Raw genomic sequence first — 26,416 nt, forward strand, 5'->3', positions numbered from 1 at the left:
ATCGATTTGGCTATCGATACTTGTGTATGCTTTATGAAGTTCTCATGCTGTGTTTTTCAGCTGCATCCGGTCATTTATGTTTTTCTCTAAACTGATTATTCTAGTTAGCAGTTCCTACAACCTTTTTTCAAGGTTCTTAGCTTGAGCTAAGTTCAAGAGCTGAGTTCAAGTCCTGAATCCCTACATTGGGTTAGAACATGCTCTTTTAGCTTGGAGGAGTTTGTTATTACCCACCTTCTGAAGCCTACTTCTGTCAATTTGTCAAACTCATTCTCTGTCTAGTTTTATTCCCTTGCTGGTGAGGAGTTGTGATCCTTTGCAGAAGAGGCATTGTGGTTTTTGGAACTTTCAGCCTTTTGACCTGGTTTTTCCTCATCTTCATGGATTTATCTACCTTTGGTCTTTGATGTTGATGAACTTTAGATGGGGTTTTCATGTGGAAATTCTTTTTGTTGATATTATTCCTTTCTGTTTGTTAGTTTTTCTTCTAACAGTCAGGCCCTTTGGCTGCAAGTATGCTGGATTCGCTGGAGGTCCACTCCAGACCCTGTTTGTCTGGGTAAACCAGTGGAGTCTTCAGAACAGCAAAGATTACTGCCTGTCTCTTCTTCTGGAAGCTTCGTCCCAGAGGGGCACCCTCCAGATGCAAGCCAGAGCTCTCCTGTATGATCTGTTGACCCCTTCTAGAAGGTGTCTCCCAGTCAGGAGGCATGAGAGTCAGGGACACACTTGAGGAGGCATTCTGTCCCTTAGCAGAACTTGAGCACTGTGCTGGGAGATCTGCTGCTTTCTTCAGAGCCAGCAGGCAGGAATGGTTAAGTCTGCTGAAGCTGTGCCCACAGCCATCCCTTCCCCCAGTCCTTTGAATCGTACCACAGTCCTAGGAGGTGAGGGTGCATTATTGTCCTTAGACAAGCAGTTCAGAGGAAGCAGAGACTTGCCTAGCGCCGTATGACATGTAAGTGGCAGGATTCAAACCTGAATCTATTCTATTCCAAGGTCTTTCCTTGTTCCATATTGAAATCCCTCTAGCCCCCTATTGTTAAAACTCAGCATTTCTGAATTATGTGTGTTCCCACAAATATGCTCCTTCTCCCCAAACAACCATAAGAAAGCAAACACATTCCTAGAGTAAATGAGATCAGCAACAGGTATCTGCAGGAGTCCATGTGCATCAGTGTCAGGGCTAGAGTCCCTTGCAGAGAGATGGGGTGAAATGGGGTCGTGAATTTCCATGCTACATCAAGATGCCAGGTTAAAGAGCCTTAGCAAGAAAACCAGCACTTGCACCTTGGGCAGGTTCTTCACATCTGCACGGGCAGAGCCTTTTAGGTACATACCAAACACTTCATGGAGCTCCTGCTCCCATGATGCCCACTTAAGTGGGTGTCAGGATGTTTAACAGCCTCCACATTTTGAAACCTCCCTGCACAGCTTGTGGAGCACTCTAGCCAACACAAATATTACCTGTGTGCCCCCTGCAGCCAACTCCTGAACACTCCTAGACAACTCCCTGCACTGGGTTCCAAGACAGGCTGAGATATTTGCCTCTTAAGAGGCCTTTGAAAGGAAAGTCAGATCTCTTCAGGAAGCCTGACGTGGGAACAGATGGAATTGGTTAGCTTTTAAAAGACCCTTGAGCTCTGCATTTCTGCAGGTTTACCTTTCCTAGTGGCATACCCTGAGAGAATCATGAAGCTATAAATCAATCAGCTCAAATCAAGGCCAAGGGAGATTCCCTGCCCCACAGGCAGGGCATGGGCACAAGTCAGTGGAAATGATAGGACTAGAACTCAGGTCTCCTGCCTCTTATTTCAAAAGTTTTTACTCCTCTCCATTATGTACAGAGATGGTTATTTTCTCCACTACTTGGATCAAACTTAATTCACAATTATTATATTTATATAGCACATCGAAATGTTAGGGTGAACTCAAATACAATTCTGCCAACTGCCCTGTGCAAAAGACAGGGCCGCCCCCTTCCACGTAACGAAATAGAGAATTTGGGAAATTCACTGACTCCTCAAACCTGTACAAATAGAGATCGAATTGAACCTAGGGTTTGGAGCTTTCTATTTGCCTCCAGGACTATACACTTCCAATGGGCAGGAGAGAAATTTGTTTGCTCACCATTTTATATCCAGCAGCTAGCACAGGGCCTTCCACACAGTTCTTGTCAGATGGAAGGAAGGATGTATGGAAGGAGTAGTGGATAGATAGAAGAAATTTGGAGTCTTATTTTTCTGATGACTTCCAATAGAATCCTAGAGGAATGAACTTCTATTATCGATGGCTCCTTATTTAATGACATAGCTCTAACTATAGCTTTGTTTAAAATGCATTGTGTGTTAAATTTTTAAAACATTAATGTAAAAAGTGGTTTGATTCCTTTAAAAATCTTCAGCAAGAAGACTTGCACAGGGCATAGTGGGCACTCAGTAAATGTTTCTGAAACTTAATTGGATTTAAATGCTAGGATGGGGAGATAAAAGTAGTTTTAAAAAGTTTCTGTTACCAGGATAAAGAATGGACTTTATCCATTATTTGCAAAGTAACTTTATCCCCAAATCCAGCCTATCAGTTGGGAAGAAATCAATAGCTAGAGTGAAATGAGATTATGTCCTATACTTCCAGAATCCTTGGTTCTGGAAAATTAATAACAGTGTCCAATCTTCATCACAAACAAGGTTCCATAGATTGCCTGTGCATGCTGCTACAGGATGGACCCTGGGTAAGCCAATCTGTGCTTCTCATGTGCAGCCAAGTGGAAGACATAGATGTGACGTTGTCATGGTAACGTTTTTACTGACTGGAAGAATAGGTGTAGCTAGAGTGATCCTCCTTGGATTGTAAGGGGGTGGGAGTGGAGGTCCCAGGAGCAGAGAAAATTACCTTTTTCTAGACAAAGAAGATGCAGGAAGTTTAAATTCAAGTAATAGCAGAACAAATACAGGTAAAGTGTTGGCTAAAATAATTAAGTTAAATAGACAAATGATTTTGATTATCAAACTGAGAGAGCAATGTTTGAGAGTAAACTTCTTCCTAGGCCAGTGGTTTCAAACCTTCTTTAAGAATCCACTTATGAAAAATTACAGGCTCCATATCTCTTGCCCAAGATTATGATTCATTGTGCCAGGATTAGGTCCCAAGATTCTCTATTTTAAAACTACTTACAACTTATTCTTCTCCAGGAAGCTTATTCTCCACACAGGTAACAGATGAACCATATTTTCTTAAATATTATTCTGGGAAAACACAAAGCATCCGAGAGCAAACCCAAGTGGAAGTCCACTCAACTATTCTCACCTTATGGAGAAACTTGGGTAAAGGCTGTTCTCTACTAAGGCCTACTTTAAAAACAAGACAAAATCAGAATTTGATTAGTTGGTGATTGATAAGAGTTGTTTCCCAAATAAGCTACTTTAGTTTATGCATTGTACCTTTTTCTGATCTTACATTCTTCCATATACTTCATTAATTGATTCATTGACAGAACCCAGCAGTTGTTTGCTTTGCCTGATCCCCTTTCTCCACTCTACCCAACTGACAAACCCCTGTTTAGCCTTCCTCAAATGTCTTCATCTCTTGCCATCTCCTTAGTCTCTGTTCTTCCTCCCTCCCTTGGGGAAACTTTGCTCCTTCTTCTATGTCTGTCCATGATGCCATTTGCTAATACTCCATTGTCGAGCTTACTGTATTATAATACAGTAGCTATTTACAGATCTGCTCTATCACTCTCTGCTTTGTCAGACAAGGAGCTCATCAGACGGGTGTCATATTCCTCTTTGTATCTTTGTCTCTTCCCTTTCATGACTCCTACTATGGCATTTGCCATGTGGTAAAATGAATGAATAAATAAACAAATGAATGGGGTGGACATAAGTTACATAAGGGCAGGAATTTTTGTCTTTTTTTTTTCACCGAAATGAATAAATATCCCAAGTGCTTAAAACATTACCTCTTACATAGAAGGCTTTAATAAACAATTCATAAACCAGTGCTTTGACTTACACAGCCAAGAGAAACAGAAGAATGTGTTTGCTGTGTTTCTCAGCATTACAATATAAATTGCTCATAGTGGCACCAATATTGTCACAGTCTCTTGCACAGATTAAGATTGAGATCCCTATTTGATATTTGTCATTGAAGAGTTTGGGGTTTGGCAGTATAGACCTGAGGTATTCTAATACAGAAAAAGTATTAATATTGCAAGCATATTGCTCATACCTACATAATTTAGATCAGGTGAACTTTTTTTTAAGTCTTATTCATTATATTCCTCTACTAATGAGACACCTGGGATGTGATGAATTCTCTAAGATAGTTTATATGGAATAAAAGTAAAAATAGCTTCATTTATTGAACATTTACTATTGGTGCCAAAGTAACTGTGTTTTTTGCTATAATGCATTTCCAGTGATATGAAATGTAGCACATTCAATTGTGTATAATAATTGTATCTGATAAACAACTCTGTTACTGGTTTATTTACTGTATCGTTATTTGAGAGCGTACTCCTTTTGCCATTAAAGTAATGGTAAAAGCCACAATTACTTTTGCACTAACCTAATAAATGTGCTGAGCATTCCATTTATTTGCATTATCTTCCCTTTCTTTCTTTCTCTGCCTGCCTGCCTTCCTTCCTTCCTTCCTTCCTTCCTTCCTTCTTGTTTTTGTTTTGTTCTTTGAGACAGAGTCTCACTCTGTCACCCAGGCTGGAGAGCAGTGGCGCAATGTCGGCTCACTGCAACCTCCACCTCCCATGTTCAAGTGATTCTTCTGTCTCAGCCTCCCTAGTAGCTGGGGTTACAGGTACCCATCACCACACCCAGCTAATTTTTATATTTTTAGTAGAGATGGGGTTTCACCATGATGGCCAGCTGGTCTCAAACTCCTGACTTCATGATCCATCCTCCTTGGCCTCCCAAAGTGCTGAGATTACTGATGTGAGCCATCGTGCCCGGCCATCTTTTATATATATATAAACTTTCCTCTTGGAATTATTTTTGTTACATCTCATAAGTTACATTATGCTATGTTTTTAGTTTCATTTACCTCAAGATATTTTTTTAATTTTCCTTTTTAATTTATTCTTTGACCTAATGGTTGTTCAGAGTATGTTGTTTATTTTCCACATATTTGATTTTTCCAAAATTCCTCCTGTTACTAATTTCTAGTTTTATATCATTGTGATTAACAAAGATACTTTCCATAGATAGGATTTCAATCTTCTTAAGTTTGTTAAGACTTGTTTTGTGGCCTAACATATGATCTATCCAGGAGAATGTTCTGTGCGCATTGGAGAAGAATGTATATTCTGTTGCTGTTGAATGAAATGTTCTGTATATGTCCGTTAGATCCATTTTGTTCAAAGTGTAGTTCAAGTTGAATGTTTCCTTATTTATTTTCTGTCTGTCTGATCTGTCTATTATTGAAAGTTGGATATTGAAGTCTTCTGCTATTAATGTTTTGCAGTCTATCTCACCCTTCAGATATTTTAATATTTGCTTTATATATTCAAATGCTCCAAGATTGGGTGCAAATATATAGAAGTTATATCCTCTTGATGAATTGACTCCTTTATCATTATATAATGATCTTCTTTGTCTCTTTTTTACAGTTTTTGACTTAATATATATTCTGTCTGATGTAAGTATAACTAACGCCTGTTCTTCTTTGGTTTACATTTGAATGGACTACATTTTTCCATCCCTCTACTTTCAGTCTCTATGTGTTCTTAAAGGTGAACTGAATCTCTTGTAGGCAGAACATAGTTGGGTCTTTTTTGTTCTAACCATTCAGCCACTCTGTGCCCTTTGATTGGAGGATTTAATTCATTTACATTCAAAGTATTTATTGATAAGTAGGGACTTATTACTGCCATTTAATTAATGGTTTCCTGTTTGTTTTGTGGATCCTCTGTTCTTTTCTTCCTTTCTTGCTGTTGTGCTTTGATGGTTTTCTGTCACCATCAAAAGTTTCTGTTAGAAACTTTTTTCAAATAATTACATATTTTAATCCAAATGTATCAGGCATTGTGCTCACTACTTTTCAAATATTATCTTTTAATTGTCACTACTTTATTGGAAACATTTCATTATCCCTATTTCACAGATGAGAAAACTGAGGCTCAATTGTAGCCATTTGTCAAGGTCACTACTAACCAGATGATCTAGAATTTGAGTCTAAGTCTGTCTGAACCTCTGCTCTTAGGCTTCTCAATAACATCAATGTTTTGCAAATTTGAATGGGTCTTATTGGAACTTATCCCTGACCAGAGACACACACATCTTTTCTCAATCATTTCAAACCAAACACTTTCTTGCCCTTTAACTTTCCTGATCTTGAATGTTCTGAGATTCCTTCCTTTAAAGGGATTTGTAGTTTGCAGGCTGAACTTAGTCAAAACAACACATTAGGTCAAATGTGTGCTTCTCCCCTTCCCCCTGCTTAATTGCATCTGATGAGTAGTCCTTTCAGACATTTAATTCCAGGCACTTAGCTGTCTCTTGCATTTGCTTCCAGTGATCATGGTCTCTGAAGTTTAAGCATATGTTTTCCCAGTGAACTTTTGTGCACTTTGAAAACTGCATTCTGTTCTCTTTTATTAAATTCCAGCTTTCATGACTAATATGTGATGATAGCTCCAGAAATGTTTATCTGATAAATTAAAATAGGCAGAGTCTTCCACTTACAAATTACTTCAGGATAGGACTTAGATGCCTGCCCATAGAGTTGCCTCGTAAATGCTAGTATAAAATGTATTCAAGCTTTTACAATTTCAGCTTGTCCTTGGCTTAGGGGACTATTGTCTTAGTATATCTTCATAGGTTTCTGAGCTCCTAGCCTATTTCTTGAACTGAGGCTGCAGATTTATGATTCAGTGGAAAAAAATGTGTGACTACTTCTCCAACTTTGGAAAAACAAGCAGATAGGATGTTTTTCTTTCCCTGTCTTGTACATACATGTAAATTAGTGACTCATTGTCAGTGCCTCTGAGTCAGGGGACAGTAATTTCAGAACCGCAGGTTTGATGATTATTTGCTTTGGATATCAAATGTTTGTATTAGAACAGAGACACGTTCCAAAAAACTTACTGCCCAGAGACCCAGATTCACTAGAGGCTTTCTAGATGTCAGGAAGGTGGTTTTTTTTGTTGTTTTTTTTTTTTAATAAAGTGGAGGCATGTGTGGGTCTGTGCCATGTTCACAGCCATAAAAGAAAGTGAAGAGTGTTAAGTGTGACTTTTCAGGGAAAGGGGCATAAAGCCTCTGATTATTATTTCTGAAGGAGTAAATATTTTAGTAGAAAAAGAAACTTCTTTGAACCAACTCTCTCTGAGTTTCTTGGCACATTCTAATATTCTGAGTAACAGCTGAAACTACATTAACCTTTGTTCTAATTGGAAGCATCTGTGACTTGAGGAATTAGAATTTTCAGATTCTGAAGTGATTTTCTATTTTGACAGAGGTGTCAATTTCAGCTGAAATTTCCATCTATCTGGCCTTTTTCTCCACTCCTGATTATAAAATGCTCAGTCAGCTAATGATGTGATGGAGGTTCAGGACCTTTTCATCAGCTTTTCCATGTACTCATGATTTTTAGTGAAAATTGCACTTACTTCTTCAGCTATTTACACAGCTTATCAGTATTCTTCTTACTCAGGGAGAATAGATGGAGAAACTCTTTCAGCCCTTGGAACTCAACTCAAACAATTATTTTCTGCCAAAAAATATCTCACAATCAACAAAGAGTCTAGAGCAATATCTGAGATTTGCAAATTCCAGGAAGTAAAAAACAGTACAAACAATTAGAAACCTATTTTAGTTTTTCTCTGTGTTAATAGAAGCCTGTCTTCTGCAGGGCTTAGTGTCATACAGTCATCACCTGAAACTTCAACAAGAGAGACAGGAAGTCCAAATGGTTTTTTACCTGAGTTCCCCTACTACTTTGGCAACTTATCTCAGTGATATTATCTCATCTTACTGAGCCTTGCTAATCTCAGATGTAAATAGGAACAACAATATGTACCTCTCAGACTTGTGGCAGTGAGTAAATGGTGTAGCATTTGTAAAATGTTCCCTGTAGGAGCAAAATAAATGTTGGCTTCTTTTTTTTTCTTTCTTACTTTTTACATATGGCAGCTCTGGCAATAATAACGTGACTTGCCTCAGTACACAGATCAGGTCTTCAAGGAGCCAAGACCAGGCCTGAGGTTTGCTGGTTTAACATCTTTAAGTCTCCCTCCATAGAGTCTGGCAAAGTGAATTGTAGACTACCAAAAAGTCATGAACAGCAAAAGACTGTGGGTGATATATAGTCAACCACCTTGACCCTCTTCCCCAACTGGATACCGAAATCCACAGATGCTGTAGTCCCTGGTATAAAATGGTATAGTATTTGCATTTAACATACATATCCTATAATATACTTTAAATCATCTCTAGATTACTTACAATCCGTAATACAATGTAAATTCTATGTAAATAGTTGTTACAAGATTTGGAACCAACCCAAATGCCCATCAATGATACACTGGATAAAGAAAATGTGGCACATATACGCCATGAAATACTATGCAGCTATAAAAAAAAGCATGAGATCATGTCCTTTGCAGGGTCATGGATGAAGCTGGAAGCCATAATTCTTAGCAAACTAACACAGAAACAGAAAACCAAACTCCACATGTTCTCACTCATAAGTGGGAGTTGAACAATGAGAACACATGGATACAGGGAGGGAAACATCACACACTGGGGCCTGTCGGAGGGTGGGGGGCAAGCATTAGGACAAATACCTAATGCATGTGGGGCTTAAAATCTAGATGATGGGTTGATAGGTGCAGCAAACCACCATGGCACATGTATAACTATGTGACAATACTGCATATTCTGCACATGTATCCTGGAACTTTAAGTAAAAAAAAAAAAGAAAAAAGAAAAAAATAGCTGTTACACTACATTTTAAAATTGTGTTATTTTTTATTGTTGTATGTTTTTCTAATTGGCCCTTTTTTTTTAATCTTTTTTTTTTTTTTTTTTTTTTTTTTTTTTTTGAGACAAAGTCTCATTCTGTCACCCAGGCTGGAGTGCAATGACATGGTCTTGGCTCACTGCAACCTCTACCTCCCGGGTGCAAGCAGTTTTCCTGCCTCAACCTCACATGTAGCTGGGACTACAAGCACATGCCACCATCCCCAGCTAATTTTTGTATTTTTAGTAGAGATGGGTTTGTCATGTTGTCCAGGCTTGTCTTGAACTCCTTACCTCAGGTGATCTACCCACCCCAGCCTCCCAAAGTGCTGAGATTACAAGTGTGAGCCACCATGCCTGGCTTGTTTTCCTAATATTTTCAATTCACAGTAGGTTGAATCCAAGATGTAAAACCTGTGGATATGGAGGGCCAACTGTAAGCTACTTCACAGATACTTTGTGTTGTTACCAGGATTTTAATTAATGACTACACAGGGAAAGGACTCCAAATAATGCCACTAAGAGGATGAGCTTGACTTTTTATAGTAGGCACTGAGCAAATGTAGTTTTGAAATTAGTAGACTGGATCTACAGATCAGTGAGTTTTTGACAGTGAAAAGGAAAATAATAATAATTGTGTCAAGAGACAGGGGAACCAGAGTATGTGGTTGCCCTGTCCATGAACCATAGCATGAAATTCTGTATCTCTTGGAGAAGGAGTGACATTCATACCTTTGACAAACATTTCTTAAATTCCATCTGAAAATTTATAGAGAGGCTCCTTTACAACTGACTTTGTACTTGTATTATATTACTTAATACTTACACCAGCTTAGTGAGATAAATTTAATGATTATAGCTCCATTTTAATAATGAGCAATGGAGATTCAGTGGAGTTAAATAATTTGCCAAGGTTGCACAATAAATAAGGGTTGGATCTAGGCTCTGAACCCAGGTCTGTCTAGCTCCAAGTCATAGCTAGACTATAGTCATAGAATTCTAGAGTTTTGGAAGTTATCTGATCTACCTTCTTCATCTTACCAACTAGGAAACAGGCTCAGAGAGGTCTGGTAACTTTCCTAATCTCACATAGCTAGATATAGTAGCAGAAAAACTTACATTGCCCTTGTCCCAAATGCTCCATTCCCATATTCAGAGAAAGGAACAGATCATCTATGCAGAAATCCCTTTTTGAAGTAGATGCTATGTTTGCAGGGCTGCATTAGGGGATCCATGCAACTGAGGGAAGTAGAGAATATGGTTCCTGCCCTTCTGACCTTCGAGTCTACTGGAGGAAAATCATCCTGCAGGAACAAGAGGGAGGCAGAGAAAGGGAAGAGCCAAGGAGCCCTAGAAGGGACTCCAGGCTCAGCTCTGCAGCTCTCTCACTCTGTGAATTAGTCATTCTGGGCCTGCTTGTTCTCTAATTCTTGGTCTTCAAATAATGTTTCTGTTATACCCCATTGTAAGGTTTTTGGGGGTTTTCTTGTTTCTTACCTGACTGAATCAGAAAACCCCTCTGTATCAGAGATTAAAGTCTTGCTTATACTTGTTTTCCATGTACTCAGCACAATGCCTGGTGCAAAGCAGAATGCATGAAGTCAATACAGGGCCTAGGCACTTGTTAACCTCAATTGTGAGAAATTGAGGAAACTCCATCCATTCCAGGGAGGTCCCACTGATGGAGTGACATGGACAGATGTCAGGGTCCTTGCCTTTACACTTGGGCTCTAAAGTCTGGAGCACTCTACATCCACTGGTTATCTGGTAGAGTGAGAAGGAAAGGGGGCCTTCTTGGGGCTGGGAAGGGGACCTAGCCACTCCCTTGTAACTTCCCGCCTCAGAGGCGAACAGGATGGGCTTTCCAAGGTACAGGAAGTTAGCTACAGTTGTTCAGGGGGTTCAAATAATCAAAATATTCTTCAAGATAGAAAATAACACCAAAGAAGGATTATGAGTGGCCCACCACTAACATCTTCATTTGTCTGTGGCCACCCCATCCCACAGTTCAGTCATACTTCCCTGAGGACGTTTCACAGAAAGCAGTGCAAAGTGTGATTTTTAAGTTCTTCCAAGGCATGGACGGTTACCTCACTTTAGTCTCTCTGGTTCTGTCCTCCAGGCTTACAGAACCTTTGAGGATTTCTTAGATGCGCTTCCTGAGTTTCTTAGACCTACCAACATTTTCTTGCTATACTGTTGACTCTGGGAGACTGCTACTGAGCTTAAAAAATAGCCTCTTTCAGGTTCTCAGAGGACAGGTTCCCTTCCTGCCAAAAATGTGTGGAATGGTGGTTTTGTTGGCAACAGCGAGCCTTTGTTAGAGTTGAAAGTGCATATCCCTCCTCCTGGGCCCAGCTGCAGTGCTTTGCCTAATGTCACTGACCCTGTTTTAATTAAGCCCTTTCTTGTTGACTTGATGCCAAGAAGCCTAAATGAACATTGTCTACTTGAGTGGCTGTTGTGGAGGGTTCTTTTTTCAATTCTCTTTTAGGAAATTTCTAAGAATCACTCCTATATAGGCCAAGATAAGGATTAAGAGTCTTTTTCTCAAGAAATAACATTATCCTAAGTGAACATCATCTTTGTTTTTCTTTCTCTCTTGTGTAACTGAATTCAAACATTCAAGAGGATTTTTCTGGCTCCTGATGGAAACTGGAGATAGTGATGTAATTCGCATGCCTTTGTCAGATGGAAGAAACCACCTACACTTGCCTTGATGAAATTCCAACAGACTTTGAGCTTTAAGAAATGTTCAGGGAAGGAATTGTGATATCGCCACTACTCATGGCTACTACACAAAACTTGGATAGTTGGCATATTTGCTTCCTAGGGCTACTGTATGTAACAAAATACTACAAATGGGATGTCTTAAAACAACAGAAATTTATTTTCTCACAGTTCTAGTGGCAAGAAGTCCAAAATCAGTTGTCCTCAGGCCATGCTCCCTCAGACACCTGTGGAGGACACTCCTCGATGCCCCTTCTAGCTTCTGTTATTTGCTGGCAATCCCAGGCATTCCTGCCTATGGATACATCACTCCAGTCTCTGCTTCTGTCTTCCCATGGGTGTTTGTCCCTGCATGTCCCTGTCTTCTCCTTTTCTTACAAGGATACCAATCCTTTTGGATGAGGGCCTACACTAATAACTTCATCTTAACTTGACCACATCTGCAAAGACCCTATTTCCAAATAGGGTCATGGGTACCCAATATTAGAATTTGTAGGGAAGCAGAGATCACCTCCCCCACCCACTTATAACTTTTAGTAGGCTCTTCAGCTGGTTCTAGAACTCAAATTGACACCAGGCAGATAAACAAGAGAAAAATACACACATTGTATTAGTTTTACGTATACATGGGGATCTTAAGAGAGTGAAGTCCATAGCAGTGGCCAAAGCAAGATGCTTTTGTACATTTTGGACGAAGAATGATAAATCTGACAAGAAATGACAGGACAAAGAAAATCTGGCTGGGAGTAGTAAATTTCCTAGGGGAGTCACTGGGAGATATATGGGGAGTATAAAACAGGTGGACAACGATAAGCATTACTTTGTTAAGTATGTTTATTCAGGTCCATTGCAGCCTCCATATCCCAGTCTCTCATGATAAGGGCATTTTCTCACCTGGTATGGAGAGGTTACCCCTCCCAGAGGAATCTTTATCACAGGCTGCATGCAGGAAAAGACAGGTCAGCTCTCCCTTTCTGAAACTACAATTTCTCCAAGTGTTTTCAACTCTAAATAATCAATAAACAAGATGGCATATTTGGGGATGCAACAGCCTTCACAACTTCAGAATTCAACACATTTTCTTGAGGGATATAACTCAAATGGCTGGAACTTTTTCTTACTCAGAAAAGATTTGTGTATTTTTCCACTCTCTACCCTAAGTAACCAATATCAGCTACCGCATTTGGAGCCTTTACTGCATGCTAAGCACTATGCCATGTGCCTGATATATATTCTTTTATTTAATCTTCATAGAAACACTTCAAAGTAAACATTATTATATGCCCAGTTTACAATTGTCAAAATAAAGGCCCACCTCTGCCTCCTTCCAGCACCTGTCTGAACAACTCACCATACCTAACACATTCATCGCTGATGGAGTACCTGCCGTGTGCCTGGTGCTACGCTAGGCCCTGGGAACAAATGTCGATCTGCCCTCCTGGAACATGAGTCTAGTGGGAGGAGATATGCACTAGAGAGATAATTTCCTAAATATCACTTATACTTCCCAGTGTCACGGCATCATTTCCCACAAGGAATTCTTTTCCTTTGCTGTCATTTCCAGAGGCCTGTTAAAAGAACAATGACTGCTAAGATGAAAAGCAGTGCAAAGTCCCTTGAAAAGGGGGGTTCCCTCACTTCCACTTTAATCAGAGCTCCAGCATGTCAACAGGTTGGAGCTCTGATTAAAGTGGAAGTGGGCATCTCTGAACGTTTTTGTTGAATGAACAAAATGTTTCCTGGCCATATCATGCTGAGGAACAAACAATCCTAAAATCTCAATGCCTAAAGCAAAGTTGATTCTGTGCTGTACACCATGTATCTCTGACTCCCACATCTGGGGGCTGTGCTCTGTGTCACCCTTACACCGGATACAAACTAATAAAATAGTCTTATCTAGAGCTCTATAGGTTGCTGTGGCAAAAGAAAAAGAGAAGACGGAAAATCACACTGACTCTAACACTCCCACCCAGAGGTGTCATGTTGCATCCACTCACATTTTATTGGCCAAAGCAGATCACTGGGCTGTGCTTTATTTCAACAAATTGAGGAAGGAGAGCCTGCCTTGTGCCTGCAAGAGAGAGCAGAATATAGTTGGAGAACAGAATGAATTGCTTCCACACATGGACAGAAAGAAGTTTCAACCCTGTTCCAGGATGAACAACCTATAACAAATATGCCTTTCAGACCAAATGAATTAAGTGTTTGAAAGAACAAATCAGGTGCTCAGTACAATTTTTGTTAAATGACCATTCCCTTCACTCTCTGCATACTTAACCCAAAGCTCCATGCAGCAGAAGCCGTGCCCCTTCTCTGGCCACTCCTTTGGTCAGTGAGCCCTAATGACCAAGCATCAGCTAACAGGGAACCTGTGGTCTTTTCTGGAAATGAAAGTAGGAAAGTCCAAATGTGAAAGCTATGAATCAGAGGACAGTGATATATGTTCCTGAGCAATTCCCTGCAGCTTTCCTTTAAACAGCAACCTCCTGAGTACACATACAATATAATTTTTGATACAGATATTGGGCCAGGTGTGGTGTCTCACGCCTGTAATCCCAGTACTTTGAGAGGCCAAGGCGGGTGGATCACTTGAGGTAAAGAGTTCAAGACCAGCCTGCCCAACATATAGTGAAACCCCCTCTCTACTAAAAATACAAAAATTAGCTGGGCGTAATGGCACATGCCTGTAGTCCCAGCTACTTGGGAGGCTGAGGCAGGAGAATCACTTGAATCTGGGAGGCAGAGGTTACAGTGAGCCAAAACTGTGCCACTGCACTCCAGCCTGGATGACAGAGCAAGACTCCATCTCTCAAAAAATATATATACAGAAAGAGAGATATATATTTTGTTTACTCACAACTTTTCAGGAATAAAGTGTATTTTATGTAAAGCAAGACATCTATTTTTTTAAAGCCTGAATTCCATAGGCACGCAACATGCCATATTCACTATATATTTTTCCATCCCTCGAGTTCCAAAATTGATTCCCTGAAGTAAGCAGGAAAAACTTGGGAGAAGTAATCAGTAGCTAAAATTATTTTTGTTTTTGTCCTGTTCTGTCTAGTGGCTATTAAAAGCAAGATTTCCATGACTGCTTCTATTCCAGATGCCCATGTTCTCAGCTCCAGGAGTAGCAAAAGAAGTTGTGTTCTAATGACTCAGAGGGGTCATTAGCCTTGATGAGTGTTCAGATTGCAATAACTCACTGCAGGATGTTTAGTGCCTTGGGATCCCCAGGGCAGCCTGTAATTTGCTCAAAAGCTGGAAATGTCTCTGCACCTCTGCAGAGCCAGGCCCAGGGTTTCCTGTGTCTTCCCACCTTCCTGCTTCCCATTGTGCCTCAGAGCAGGATAATACCACTTTAAACATGTCGCACTAGCTGTCAAAGGCAGTGCCTCACAGGACATTATTCATTCCCAGGGGTTTTGACTCGTTCTCAAGGAGAGAAGATTGAAACAGACCCAGCTGTAGAATACAGAGAGCTCCTTAGCACCTAAATCATGACCCCAATCATCCGTAAAGAGCTGCCAGGAAACCAGAGCAGTGTGCTCCCAGGAAGGCTTACTTTAACACCCACTTCAGACTTACCATACTGGACAAGGTTAGACAATTATTAAGATTCCTGCGTCTACAGGGTTTTACAGTGTGCAGGGATTTTGCAAACTTGCCTTGCATGTTTCTGGGATCCAAGAGACTTGCATTCTAATACCACCTCCACCTCCACAGATCGACCTCTTCATCTCATCTGTAAAATGATGGTGATGCCCCCTGGATAGTGTTGCATGAGCATTATGACAATGTACATAAAGGGCCAGCTAGTGTCCCTGGAACGGAGATACTCAAAAAAAGCTCATTAAATAAATAAATAAATGTTACATTTTTGTAACACGTTTCCCTTTCCCTTGATCTCTTTCTCATTGAAGATTAGCCTTTGCAGGGTACATGGAAAATTCATCCCAATCGTGTATCACCAAAGAGCCTTCTATTTTATTCCCACTCAGTGACACACATAAGGAAAGATTTTCTACCTGCCATACTTTATTTACAACCATCTTCTTGTTTCAGTAACACATATAACTATTCATCATGGCTCCTGACAAACATGCATATTGAAATGGATTATTCTAGTGAAAACACTAATTTATCATTATATACAAACATTTACCAAACACTTACTATGAGCTAAATATCTCTCTGGACATTTGGCCAGCATTTGAGCCCAGGAATTCTGACTCCTGAATTCACACTTTTAACCTCTGCACTAAGTTTAGCAACACTAGGAGCTACCATTTGTTAAGTATTTACTATAGGCCAGCAGAGACACTGTAATATATTCTTTAAAGATGCATTGTCTTTTAAAATTATTATAACAAGGGTATAATGCAGCTGGTGTCACTTCTTCCATTTTACGCATGAGGAACTGAAGCTTGAGGAAGGGAAGTAACTTATTCATAGCCATGTAGCTAGGAAGTTACAGAGCTGGGCTTTGAGCCCAGGTGTTGCATTTACAAAGCACATACATTAAACTCCTCGTCTGTGCTACATTCTCTCTAATGTTTCTGTGAACCGTCACGTTAGTTGTTTGAAGCCTCATCACTTGTCAGTGCTTTGTATGATTGGGAATCACTTGAAAATCCCCATTCCAGCCTCAGGAACTCCTGTAGATCTGAGATCTCAGAGTGAAACTAAGCAGGTCTAGATAGGAGCACCTCCTGAGGCGCCTGAATATTCTTTCTGAAGCCACTAAGAAGGAATGCAGAGGGGTGAGTGTCTGCATTCCTAAGGTGATCAGAATCTCATGTGTATTAGTCTGTTCTCATGCTGCTATAAAGAAATAGCAAAGACTAGGTAATTTATAAAGAAAAGAGATTTAATTGACTTGCAGGTCTGCATGGCCTCAGGAAACTTACAGTCATGGCAGAAGGCAAACGGGAAGCAGGCACCTTCTGCACAAGACAGCAGGAGAAAGAAGTGCAAGCAGGGGAAATGCCAGATGCCTATAAAACCATCAGATCTCATAAGAACTCACTCACTATCACAAGAACGGCATGGGGTAAACTGCCCCCACAGTCCGATCACCTCCCTCTCTCGACACATGAGGATTACAGGTCCCTCCCTTGACACATGGAGATTACAATTCAAGATGATTTTTGGTTGGGTATCTAGAGACAAACCATATCATCATGAAAAACAGGTAAGAACCAACTCCATCACTAGTTACAGCTGGAGAAAATGGTATCCTTTAAGTGAAAATGGCCTAAATCTCTAAATACATTGCTGAGGTCATTGAAGAGGTGTTCTTCCATGGGGGTACTGTATCTTCTTCGAGCTGCTTTAGATGCAGTACTGTCAGGAAATAAAAAGATGGGCAAGGTTCTTGATGGGACCTGAAATACATTTGCTTATCATCATAATCCCTAGTCTTGCACATTTTACTTCCTCAATATACATCAAAAAAAACTGTTTTATTAGGGACCCCAATGTGCATTTCTGTTTGGTACACTTCATGCCACTAGGCGTCTGTTAAGAACTAGATCCTTGAGAAAACCAGCATTCTGCATTAGTGGAAAGAGCATTGGACTCAGGATCCTGGTTCAAGCAGACCCAGCTGCTTATGAGCTGTGTGACCTTGGACAAGTCATTTCACCTCTCTAGACTTTAATGTCCTTATTTATAAAATAAAATATTTGGGTTAGACATCTCAAAACCCCCAGCCAGGGCAATCCTTTCACGATCCTTGGTAGCTAGCTGCAGTTTAGGCAATACATGGAAAAGTACTTTAAGAAGTGGTTAAAAGCTGTTAATGCCTTTCAAAAGATGTTATTTTTGCAGTGCAGAGCATGAAATGATACATGTAGAAAAATAAAATAAGTCCTTTGAAATTTTAGTTTTTCAAATTTAAACATAAAAATATTCATTTTAAGTGTTACTCCTCCCTCTCCTCTTTATCTTAAACAAAAAAGGGTCTATTTTAATGTACACAGACAATTTAAGTAATCACACCTATCTTGTGTTTAATTAACCACACCAGAGCTTTGGTAAGGTATAAAATAGTGCATGGATTTTACCCCTTTGTTTGCCTTCTCCATTGATAAGAGTTGTTAGGAGACCTCCTCTTCCTGGTAAGGGAGAAGGAGACATCTCTGCAAGTGGAAATTTCCTTTGTAAAAGTAAATTTCCTTTACAAAAAGAAAACTTGTGCTGTGTTTTTAGAGCGTTTTCTGCCTCTGTTTATTTTAAATGGTCTTTAGCTCAAAATGATCTATAGTTTGACCTATAGATCATTTTAGGATGGTATATTTTTTACGATGGTATATATCATTTAGGATGGTATATAGGGCACATTTTAGGATGGTATATTCTGGTACCCTTCACCTGGACATTGCTCTCAAACCTTATGAGTAAGTTAATTCAAATACCTACCCTGCCCCAGTTCAGTGTGGTGAATGGCACCCGGCACTCCCCAAGTCTTAAATTCCGTGGGATGAATGGAGCCCTGCACTCCCAAGTCTTAAACTCCGGTGTTTTCCACTTTCCTGGTTCATCTACCGTCTCCTTGTGCCCATTTTCCTGTTTCAAGCCACAGGCAACAGCACAACCCACATGGTCCCTTGAACATGATACAACATAGCACACACACAAGTTGCCTTTGTTCCAACTCTCTTCCAGCTTTATTCAACACTTTTTATCCTCATCCCCCAACTATCATTATCATCATTCATTTATTCATTTTCCATTTATTCAAAAATTGTGCATTGAGCATGTATTATGAACTAAGTTTAGGGATGCAGCAGTGAACAATAACAACAAAACTAGATGCACACTTTGCCCTCATGAAGTTTACAGTCTAATGAGGGGGATGGGGATTATTAATGAGATAGCCACACAAATAAATGTGACAAGTTTGTTTATGTAGGGATGGTAGGGATGGGGTGCTTTTAGAGCATATAGCAGGGAGCCTCTCCTTTGACTTGGAAGTTATCAAGAGCATGAGTATGAATTAACTGAAGAGTGAGGAGAAGCATGTGTATTAGGCAGAAGGAATTGTATGTGAACTTGTAATTGCCCAATGGGTTCTTCCTGCCCACTGACAAACCCAATTCAGTAAGACCATAGTATTGCAATGAAGAAAGGGTTTAATTAACACAAGGCAGCTGAGAGGAGAGAGTGACTCAGCCTCCTGAGAACTCAGAGGCTAGGGATTTTATGGATAATTTGGTGGTCAGGAGGCTAGGGAATGGGCACTGCTGATTTGTTGGATGAAATGATAAGAGTGTGGAAAATGGTTCTTGTGCACTGAGCCCACCTCTGTGTAGGGGCCACAGGACCATTTGAGTCATGAGTCATGGGTGTTGGTGCGGTCAGTTGGTTGCCAGAATGTAAAAATCTGAAAAACACCTCAAAAGACCAATTTCAGGTTCTACAATAGTGATGTTAGCTATAGGAGCAACTAGGGAAGTAAAAAATCTTGTGACCTCTAGCCACATGGCTGCTGAGCAGTAAGGGATTATAGAAACTATACCTATGTTTTAGCAGAGGTCAGGCCCTTTTCATAATCCTAATCTTTCATTCATCTTACAAAGGCAATTTCAGCCCCCAAAACTAAACAAGGAAGGGATCAGCTTTAGGAAGAGTCTATTATCACTCTTGCTTCAAGTTAATTAGAAACTAAATTTCTCCCATGGTTAGCCTGGCCCATGCCCAGTAATGGGTAAGGACAGCTTGTCTGTAAGGCTAGAAGCAAGATGAAGTCAGCCATGCTAGATTTCCCTCACTGTCATAATCTTTGCAAAGGTGGTTTCAAAGTAGCACTGGGGTAGAATAGAAAAAGGCCAGCATGGCTGAAGAGTGTAGAGTAAGAAGCAGAGTGGAACAAGATGAAGTAAGGAAGGTTGGCAAAAACCAGACCACACAAGGCTCTGTAGGCATGTTGAGGACTTTGGTCTTTAGTCTATTTTTAGCACAAGAAGTAAAACAATGAGTCATTGATTTCAAGAACATTGCTCTCACTAGCATATAGAAAATAGAAGAGAGGCAAGAGTGGATGTTACCAAGTTATTGTGGCACTTTAGGCAACAGATACAGCTAGTGCTTGACTTACACCATGATTGGTTCCGACAGACTGGTCGTAACATGATTTGGTCATAAGTTGAGTAGGCTATATGCACACGGAGATGGTAGTGCTGCCGGAAGCTGGTCCGCACTGTCGTACGCCCAGCTGGGCAACGTTTGCGCTGCCAGACGCGGAGCAGTCGTGGCTAGCTATTGTGGTCGTAAAGTCGAATGGTCGTAAGTTGCATAGGTCATAAGTCGATCAATACCTGTATTGGAAGCCCAAACAAGGGAGGTGGTGTTTCTCATGAAAGAAGTGTGTAAACCAGGAGTTATTTAGAATGTACCAATGAAGAACTTGGCAATGAGTTGTAAAAAAGAAGCGAGGAGAACATCAAGGATGATTGCAAGGGGTTGGAATCGTCAAATTAGATATGTAAGGGGTAATATTCACTGAGAAAGGGAGAAGGAAAGAGAATCAGTTTTGTCTTCCTTGTTTTGTCTTGTCTTTGAGTCATAATGGTGGAAGATTAGTGATAAATTTGGTTTGGTACATGCTAAGTTTGAAGTACCTTTGACATATGCAAAGGGAAATGTCAGGTAGGCAGTTAAATAAAAGGTCTATTATAGTGGTTCTAAAATCAGAGATAATGTGTTTCTCCAGGGGACATTTGACAACGTCTGGAGATATTCTTGGTTGTTACAATGTGGTGAGAGGTGCTATTGGCTTCTGGAGGGTAGAGGCCAAGAATATTCCCAAACATCCTACAATGTACAGAACCACCACACCCGGTGCAGCAAAGAATTATCCAACCCAAAACGTCAAAAGTGCCAAAGGTGAGAAATGCTGGTCTATAGATACTTGAGAGTCATTGGCCAAAAGCCTTGGGTATTGATAAGATCACAAATAGAATAAGAGTAAGAAAAAAAGTGGGATAGTACAGTTTTTGAGAAACTTCAATGCATAATGGCTGGATGACTTACCCAACATAAGAGACTGAGAAGGAGCAGCAGAGAAGTAGGAGGAAAATTTTAAAAAAATGGAGTCACAGAAGCCAAAAGCTGGGTAGAGGAGTGATGAAAAGTGTCAGATGCTGAGAAGACAAAGGAAATGGGGGCTGGTGAGTGTCCATTGCATTTAGGAATGTGAAGGTCACTGGTAGCCTCTGCAAGAGCAGTTTTGGTAGCATCATGCTGAGACAAGACATACTGCAGTGGGTTGAGAAATGAATGGGAGATGAACAAATGGAGGCACTAGTATAGGCAATGCTTTTAGGAAGTCTGGCAGTGGAGGGGAGGAGAGTGAAAGAGAACAGTCCTGGCAGGAAATGTGGAGGTCAAGAACAGTTTAGGGTTTGGTGATGTTTTTGTAATTGTTTTATTTTGTTTTAATTTTTTCATTATGGAAAATTTCTAACATATATAAAGTAATCAGGATATTAAAATGGACTTCAATGTACCCTGGATTCTGTGGACTCTGGATTCTGTTTTATTTCTTAGATGAGTAATGTTTGTTTTAGGTGGGAGTTGATTTGGCTGGACTCAAATTCCCAACTCTGTCTCTCCTAATCAGCAATAACTAAAATCTCTGCTCAGTTTTTTCAGATTCCAGCTGTACTCATTTTTTGCCAATCCCCCTGTGTATGCATAGTTTAGTCAGCCAATAATTTGCGTAGATTTGAGAGTTTATTCTTTCTGCAGCTTATTCCCTTCTAGAACCCACTCCCTCTTCATTTCCTGGCTTCTCTTCTAGCTCCAAATCTATTATCTGACACCTCAAGTTATTAAGACTTTGGCCTTCTGTTGCCCCAAGTAGCCTGCAGATTGGACTGCCTTCAGGCAAAAAGCTGCAAACTTGCAAATCTCAAAAGGTATAATTCCTGCTTTCAAAGCTTGATTTCCCTCCAGTATCTGTCTGCTCTTGGCCAACCCCCATTGCCTTCGTGTGTGTGTATGTGTGTGTGTGTGTGTGTGTGTGTGTGTGTGTGCATGCATATGTGTGTGTATGTGATGATGATGGAGTAGCTCAAGACTTCCCATCCCCAGCTCCATCCCCCACTGCAAGAACCTCATGCACATGTATCTGAGCATCCCAACCCACATCTCCAAGTTTCAGTCACAGCCCCAGCCCTCGGGATCCAGCCATTGCAGTATGGTCTGTACTTGGAAGGAGGGACCTGGAGAAGAGACCCAGACAGTTCCTGGAATCAGCCTTGGGGCCATTCAGTCAGGGAATTCTGGCATGCTGGGTACTGGTCTAGAGGGAAGAAAGAAGGGCACAGACTCTGGGGAACACAGGCTCTAGACAGGCACACTCGTTGGCCCCGTGGACTCCTTGCCCTGTGGGGAGAAGCAATTTGGAAGAAAGCCAGAGGATGACCCTCTAAACTATTGGGGCTTAGGGCAGGAATCTTTCTTGCCCTGGCCTATGGGTAAATTTAATTAATGCAATACCCAGTACTGTGAACTTTGCTCAGTTCCTAGTCTGACTGCCTGGTTTCTCTGTGTGTATATGTTTTGTTTCCTTTAGTGGACTGTTCATCACCATTCATGACAAGGGCCACCTTGCAACAATGCTGAACTCTTGGCCAGAAGACAATATTAAGGTATGATTCATTTCCATTGCTATTGCATTATTGTTGGGTGAATCCTTTAAGCCTGAACCAGAGTCATTTCCCGCTATAAAATGAGCCATTGTGACACTAAAAGCATCATACTATCCCCCATTCCTAAGCCACAGACCTATTATAGCCAAGTACAAATACACCAGAGTAGAGGTTTGCACTAACCAGGCATCCATATGACATTGCCCTTCATTATTGTGATCGTTAATCTGAAGATATGTTCAGCCTGTGTTGAGACCCTGCTAGATATATGGTAATAGTTTCCATGGTAGACAAAGAGAGAAATCAGGCATAGACCCTCTTCTTGAGTAGCTGATCTATTGTGTGGAAGATAAGCCAGAGGCACAAAAGACTAACAAGGTGAGACTTGACCAGAGATAAATATGGTACACGACAACAACTGAGGATGTTGTTTCAGAGGCAGAGATGATTTTTATCCTGAGAAGATTCTGGGATGACTTCATGGGGGAAGTGACAGTGGAGCTGGGCCTTGAATTGAGAGGTAGACTGTGGACAGTTAGCAAGTGGAGAGACTAGGATGTGGGGTGAGGACATGCTGCTCCAAAGGTGAAAGCTTATGATGGACAATATCTTCACACTTGGGTGTGTGTACCCTGGGTGTACACAGCAGTGTGGGGGTAGGGATGTGGGGCATAAATGTACAGTGATAAAATAAACCTGCCACTTCTTCCAGGAACATCCATTTTACTTAAAAACTTTAGGAGAAAATGTTTCTCTTTTTTTTCTTTTCTTCTTTTTGAGACAGAGTTTTACTCTTGTTGCGCAGGTTGGAGTGCAATGGCACCATCTCAGCTTACCACAACCTCCGCCTCCTGGGTTCAAGTGATTCTCCTGCCTCAGCCTCTTGAGTAGCTGGGATTACAGGCATGCATCACCATGCCCAGCTAATTTTGTATTTTAGTAGAGACAGGGTTTCTCCATGTTGGTCAGGCTGGTCTCAAACTCCCAACCTCAGATGATCCCCCCGCCTCGGCCTCCCAAAGTGCTAGGTACAGGCGTGAATATATTATAGAATGCAAAAGTTTTAATTTTTTTTTGAGACAGAGTCTCACTCTGTCATCCAGGCTGGAGTACACTCACAGATTATTGCAACCTCAACTTCCTGGGCTCAGGTGATCCTCCACCTCAGCCTTACCAGTAGCTGGGACTACAGATGTGAGCCACTATGTCTGGGTTTCTTTTTTTTTTTTTTGCAGAGATGGGGTTTTGCTGTGTGTCCCTGGCTGGTCTTGAACTTCTGGGCTCAAGCAATCTGTCTGTTGAAGGCTCCCAAATTCCCAGGATTACAGGCATGAGCCACCGTGCCCAGTGATGTTAATTTTTATATATAAAACATGCAACTTTGTAGAAATGTATTAGCCTCTGGCTAAATCCCCAGATCTCCTGCTATAGAGACATCTATGGAGGAATCTGATGGGCTCTGGTATCTAAGATCATTGTTACTTCTGAAAACAAAATGAGTGAGGCAAAAATGCAAAACGTCCACTGGTTGGCTAGTGAGGGCATTTTTGACACCTGAATTGGGGCGGGGCTGGTGCTGACCAAGTATAGGACGAGGAAATCTCAGGGCCAATGCTCACATCACTCTGCTTTGCCTGGGAGGGTCTGACACTCCCACACTGTTTTCTCTCTTTTTTTCCCTGCCCGTTCCCTGAGGCCCTCCACCCTTCTCCACTGGACACCAAATACAGCTTCTTTCTGTCTACTTCTCTTTGTGTTCCACCCACTGCTGGCTGTCTCCAGGGAATGTTATTTAAAAACAGAGCAGGCTGCGGACAGAACCTTGGCTCTCAGAAGCCAGGCTCGAGCCACAGCCAAGGCCCTGGGACTTTAGTCCTAGCTCATTTTTTACATCTGTGTCTGGGTATCATTTCATCTTGCGCTTCTCCCTCCTGCTTATCTTCTTAGACTCCGGTTATGTGAAGGCCTTGGCCCTGCAGGTTTTGGTCCCAGGCCCAGAGAAGCAAGTTTCCAGAGCATGTCTAGCATGAATCTATAATAAAATATTGAGGACATTAAGGAAAACCAGCTTATTGGATGGGCTAATCTGAGTGTATATGCTATTGGGGTCCTGTAAAGTTACTTCTTTCACTCACCTTCCTGTACAGTTCAATCTTTGGGAAACCTTAGACAAAGGAGGCACTCAATGGAGTGGAGTTGAATGAATTCAGTTGATAGACATACTGAACATCTTTCATGTCACAGATACTGTGCCGGGAGGTTCTCCACTAATATATTCGGTGCTTTTGTGCACATTATAAGGAATTAGAAAGAATGATAAAGGTACCTCTGTTTAACTAACTAAAAGGCACCCTTCTCTCCAAGCTGGCACAGGAGTTTGGTGAGGGGATGATGGACTAGATTTCAGGCTTCAATTGTTCCTCTTATCAGGGTACAACTGTATCAAAGGCCTTGCTGTGAGGGATGAAAAATGAGAAAAACATGGATCCTACCCTCAAATTGCTTTGTTTTGTGGTTGGGAAACTGAGATGTAAATTCAAAACAGAACCTTAGGAGCTGAATATCTATTGACTTCAATAAACATATTTTGAGAACCTTCTAAATACTGAATGCTAATTACCAAAGAGATGGCGACCACAACCGTTGTGATTTTAGAGGAAGAGAAACAGGGCTTTGGGTACCCTGGAAGAGGTAGGACTCCAGCAGGCCCCAAAAAAGAGACATCCAGAGCCTCTAAGGAGAATGTTCAGTTGCATGAGCAGATCTGGGCCCGCGGTATTGAATTCAGTTGTATTCAACCATCTTTTAGTAAACATCTACTCTGGAAGAACTCCCTGGAGGTTCACATACAGAGAAGGTATATGAGCCCATACTCAAGGAGCTCAAAGTCTAGTTAGAAAGACTGACTCAAAAATAATGGCATACACTATATCTGTGCTGCCAAAGAGACCCCAGAGGACAAGGAGCAAACAGGTAACTGGTTTCCCACCCACCCTAGAGTGCACAGGTGAGTGTCTGAGACCACCTCCATCCTTTATTCCTGTCTCACTTTGAAGAAACCTGGAGATCAGTCCCAGTGACTATGTAGAGGAATCAGACCTGGCTTTGCAATCAGACCGTCCTGGGTTCTGGCCTTACCTGCTGCGTGTGCAGAGAGCCTCTCTGAGCTTTGCTTTCCTATTGTAAGGATTAACTATGATAAAGTCTATACACATTGAAGTGTACTTGAATGGATATTGCCATCACTGGAGGTGGTGCAGGCAACTGTAGCCTGCATAGCCGGGCAGACAGGGCCTGAGGAGGCTCCCTTACCTGGGAAGCACAGGCCACAAATGAGCAGTCAGATGATTTGGCCCCTAGACATATTTGATATGGCCCTTAGTGGTTTTCTAACATTTTGAATTCATGGGCAACATTTTAAAATCAGGAAATTTCATCAGAAATAGATATCCAAGCACCTGGGTTTGTGGCTTCTCTGGAAAAACCAGGAGCTCTGAATACTGGGCCGGTAGTCTGGCATGCAAATAGGTCCACTAGAGCTGATTGGACTGCCTCTGGCTTACCCTGGGCCCCTCCCTGCCCTACTCACTGGCGTTTTTCTGGAGGTTTTTCTCCCCCCACCTCCAGGGTATCCTTTCAAAGGTTTAGAATTTCCAAGCCACAGTCTTTCTTGTTTTCTGATGTGTATTTTCCTGTTATTTAGAAAGTGGAGAGGAAGGTCTTCCTACCTAGGTAGGGAATCTCTGCTCATCATTATTCCATAGCACTTGGGGACTGATGCAGAACTTCTCCTTCACTACATCATTCTAATCCCACAGACACAGGGAGAAGTTGGAGTAAGGACTTCTGAAACCCCCAGTGTGTGTCCTGAAGAATGTGTACAAGTGTGGCTGGGTGCAGTGGCTCACACTTGTAATCCCAGCACTTTGGTAGGCCGAAGTGAGCAGATCATTTGAGGTCAGGAGTTCAAGACCAGCCTGGCCAACACAGTGAAACCTCATCTCTGCTAAAAATGCAAAAATTAGCTGGGCATGGTGGCAGGTGCCTGTAGTCCCA

The 26,416-nt window shown here is 41.3% G+C and overlaps 1 protein-coding gene across 5 annotated transcripts in view; it reads left to right on the top strand.

Annotated features, from left to right (window-relative positions):
* The window catches only part of ME3 (malic enzyme 3), a 207,940-nt gene that overhangs the window by 114,034 nt on the left and 67,490 nt on the right, over positions 1-26,416 (top strand). For all 5 annotated transcript variants that reach the window (XM_017510623.2, XM_017510621.2, XM_017510620.2 and 2 more), the window contains exon 5: positions 22,285-22,360. In XM_017510623.2, coding sequence (XP_017366112.1) covers positions 22,285-22,360 — 76 coding nt within the window. The remainder of the gene's footprint in view (positions 1-22,284; positions 22,361-26,416) is intronic.

The sequence above is a fragment of the Cebus imitator genome, unplaced genomic scaffold (genome assembly GCF_001604975.1).
Source record: "Cebus imitator isolate Cc_AM_T3 unplaced genomic scaffold, Cebus_imitator-1.0 Scaffold442, whole genome shotgun sequence".
Lineage (NCBI taxonomy): Eukaryota > Metazoa > Chordata > Mammalia > Primates > Cebidae > Cebus > Cebus imitator.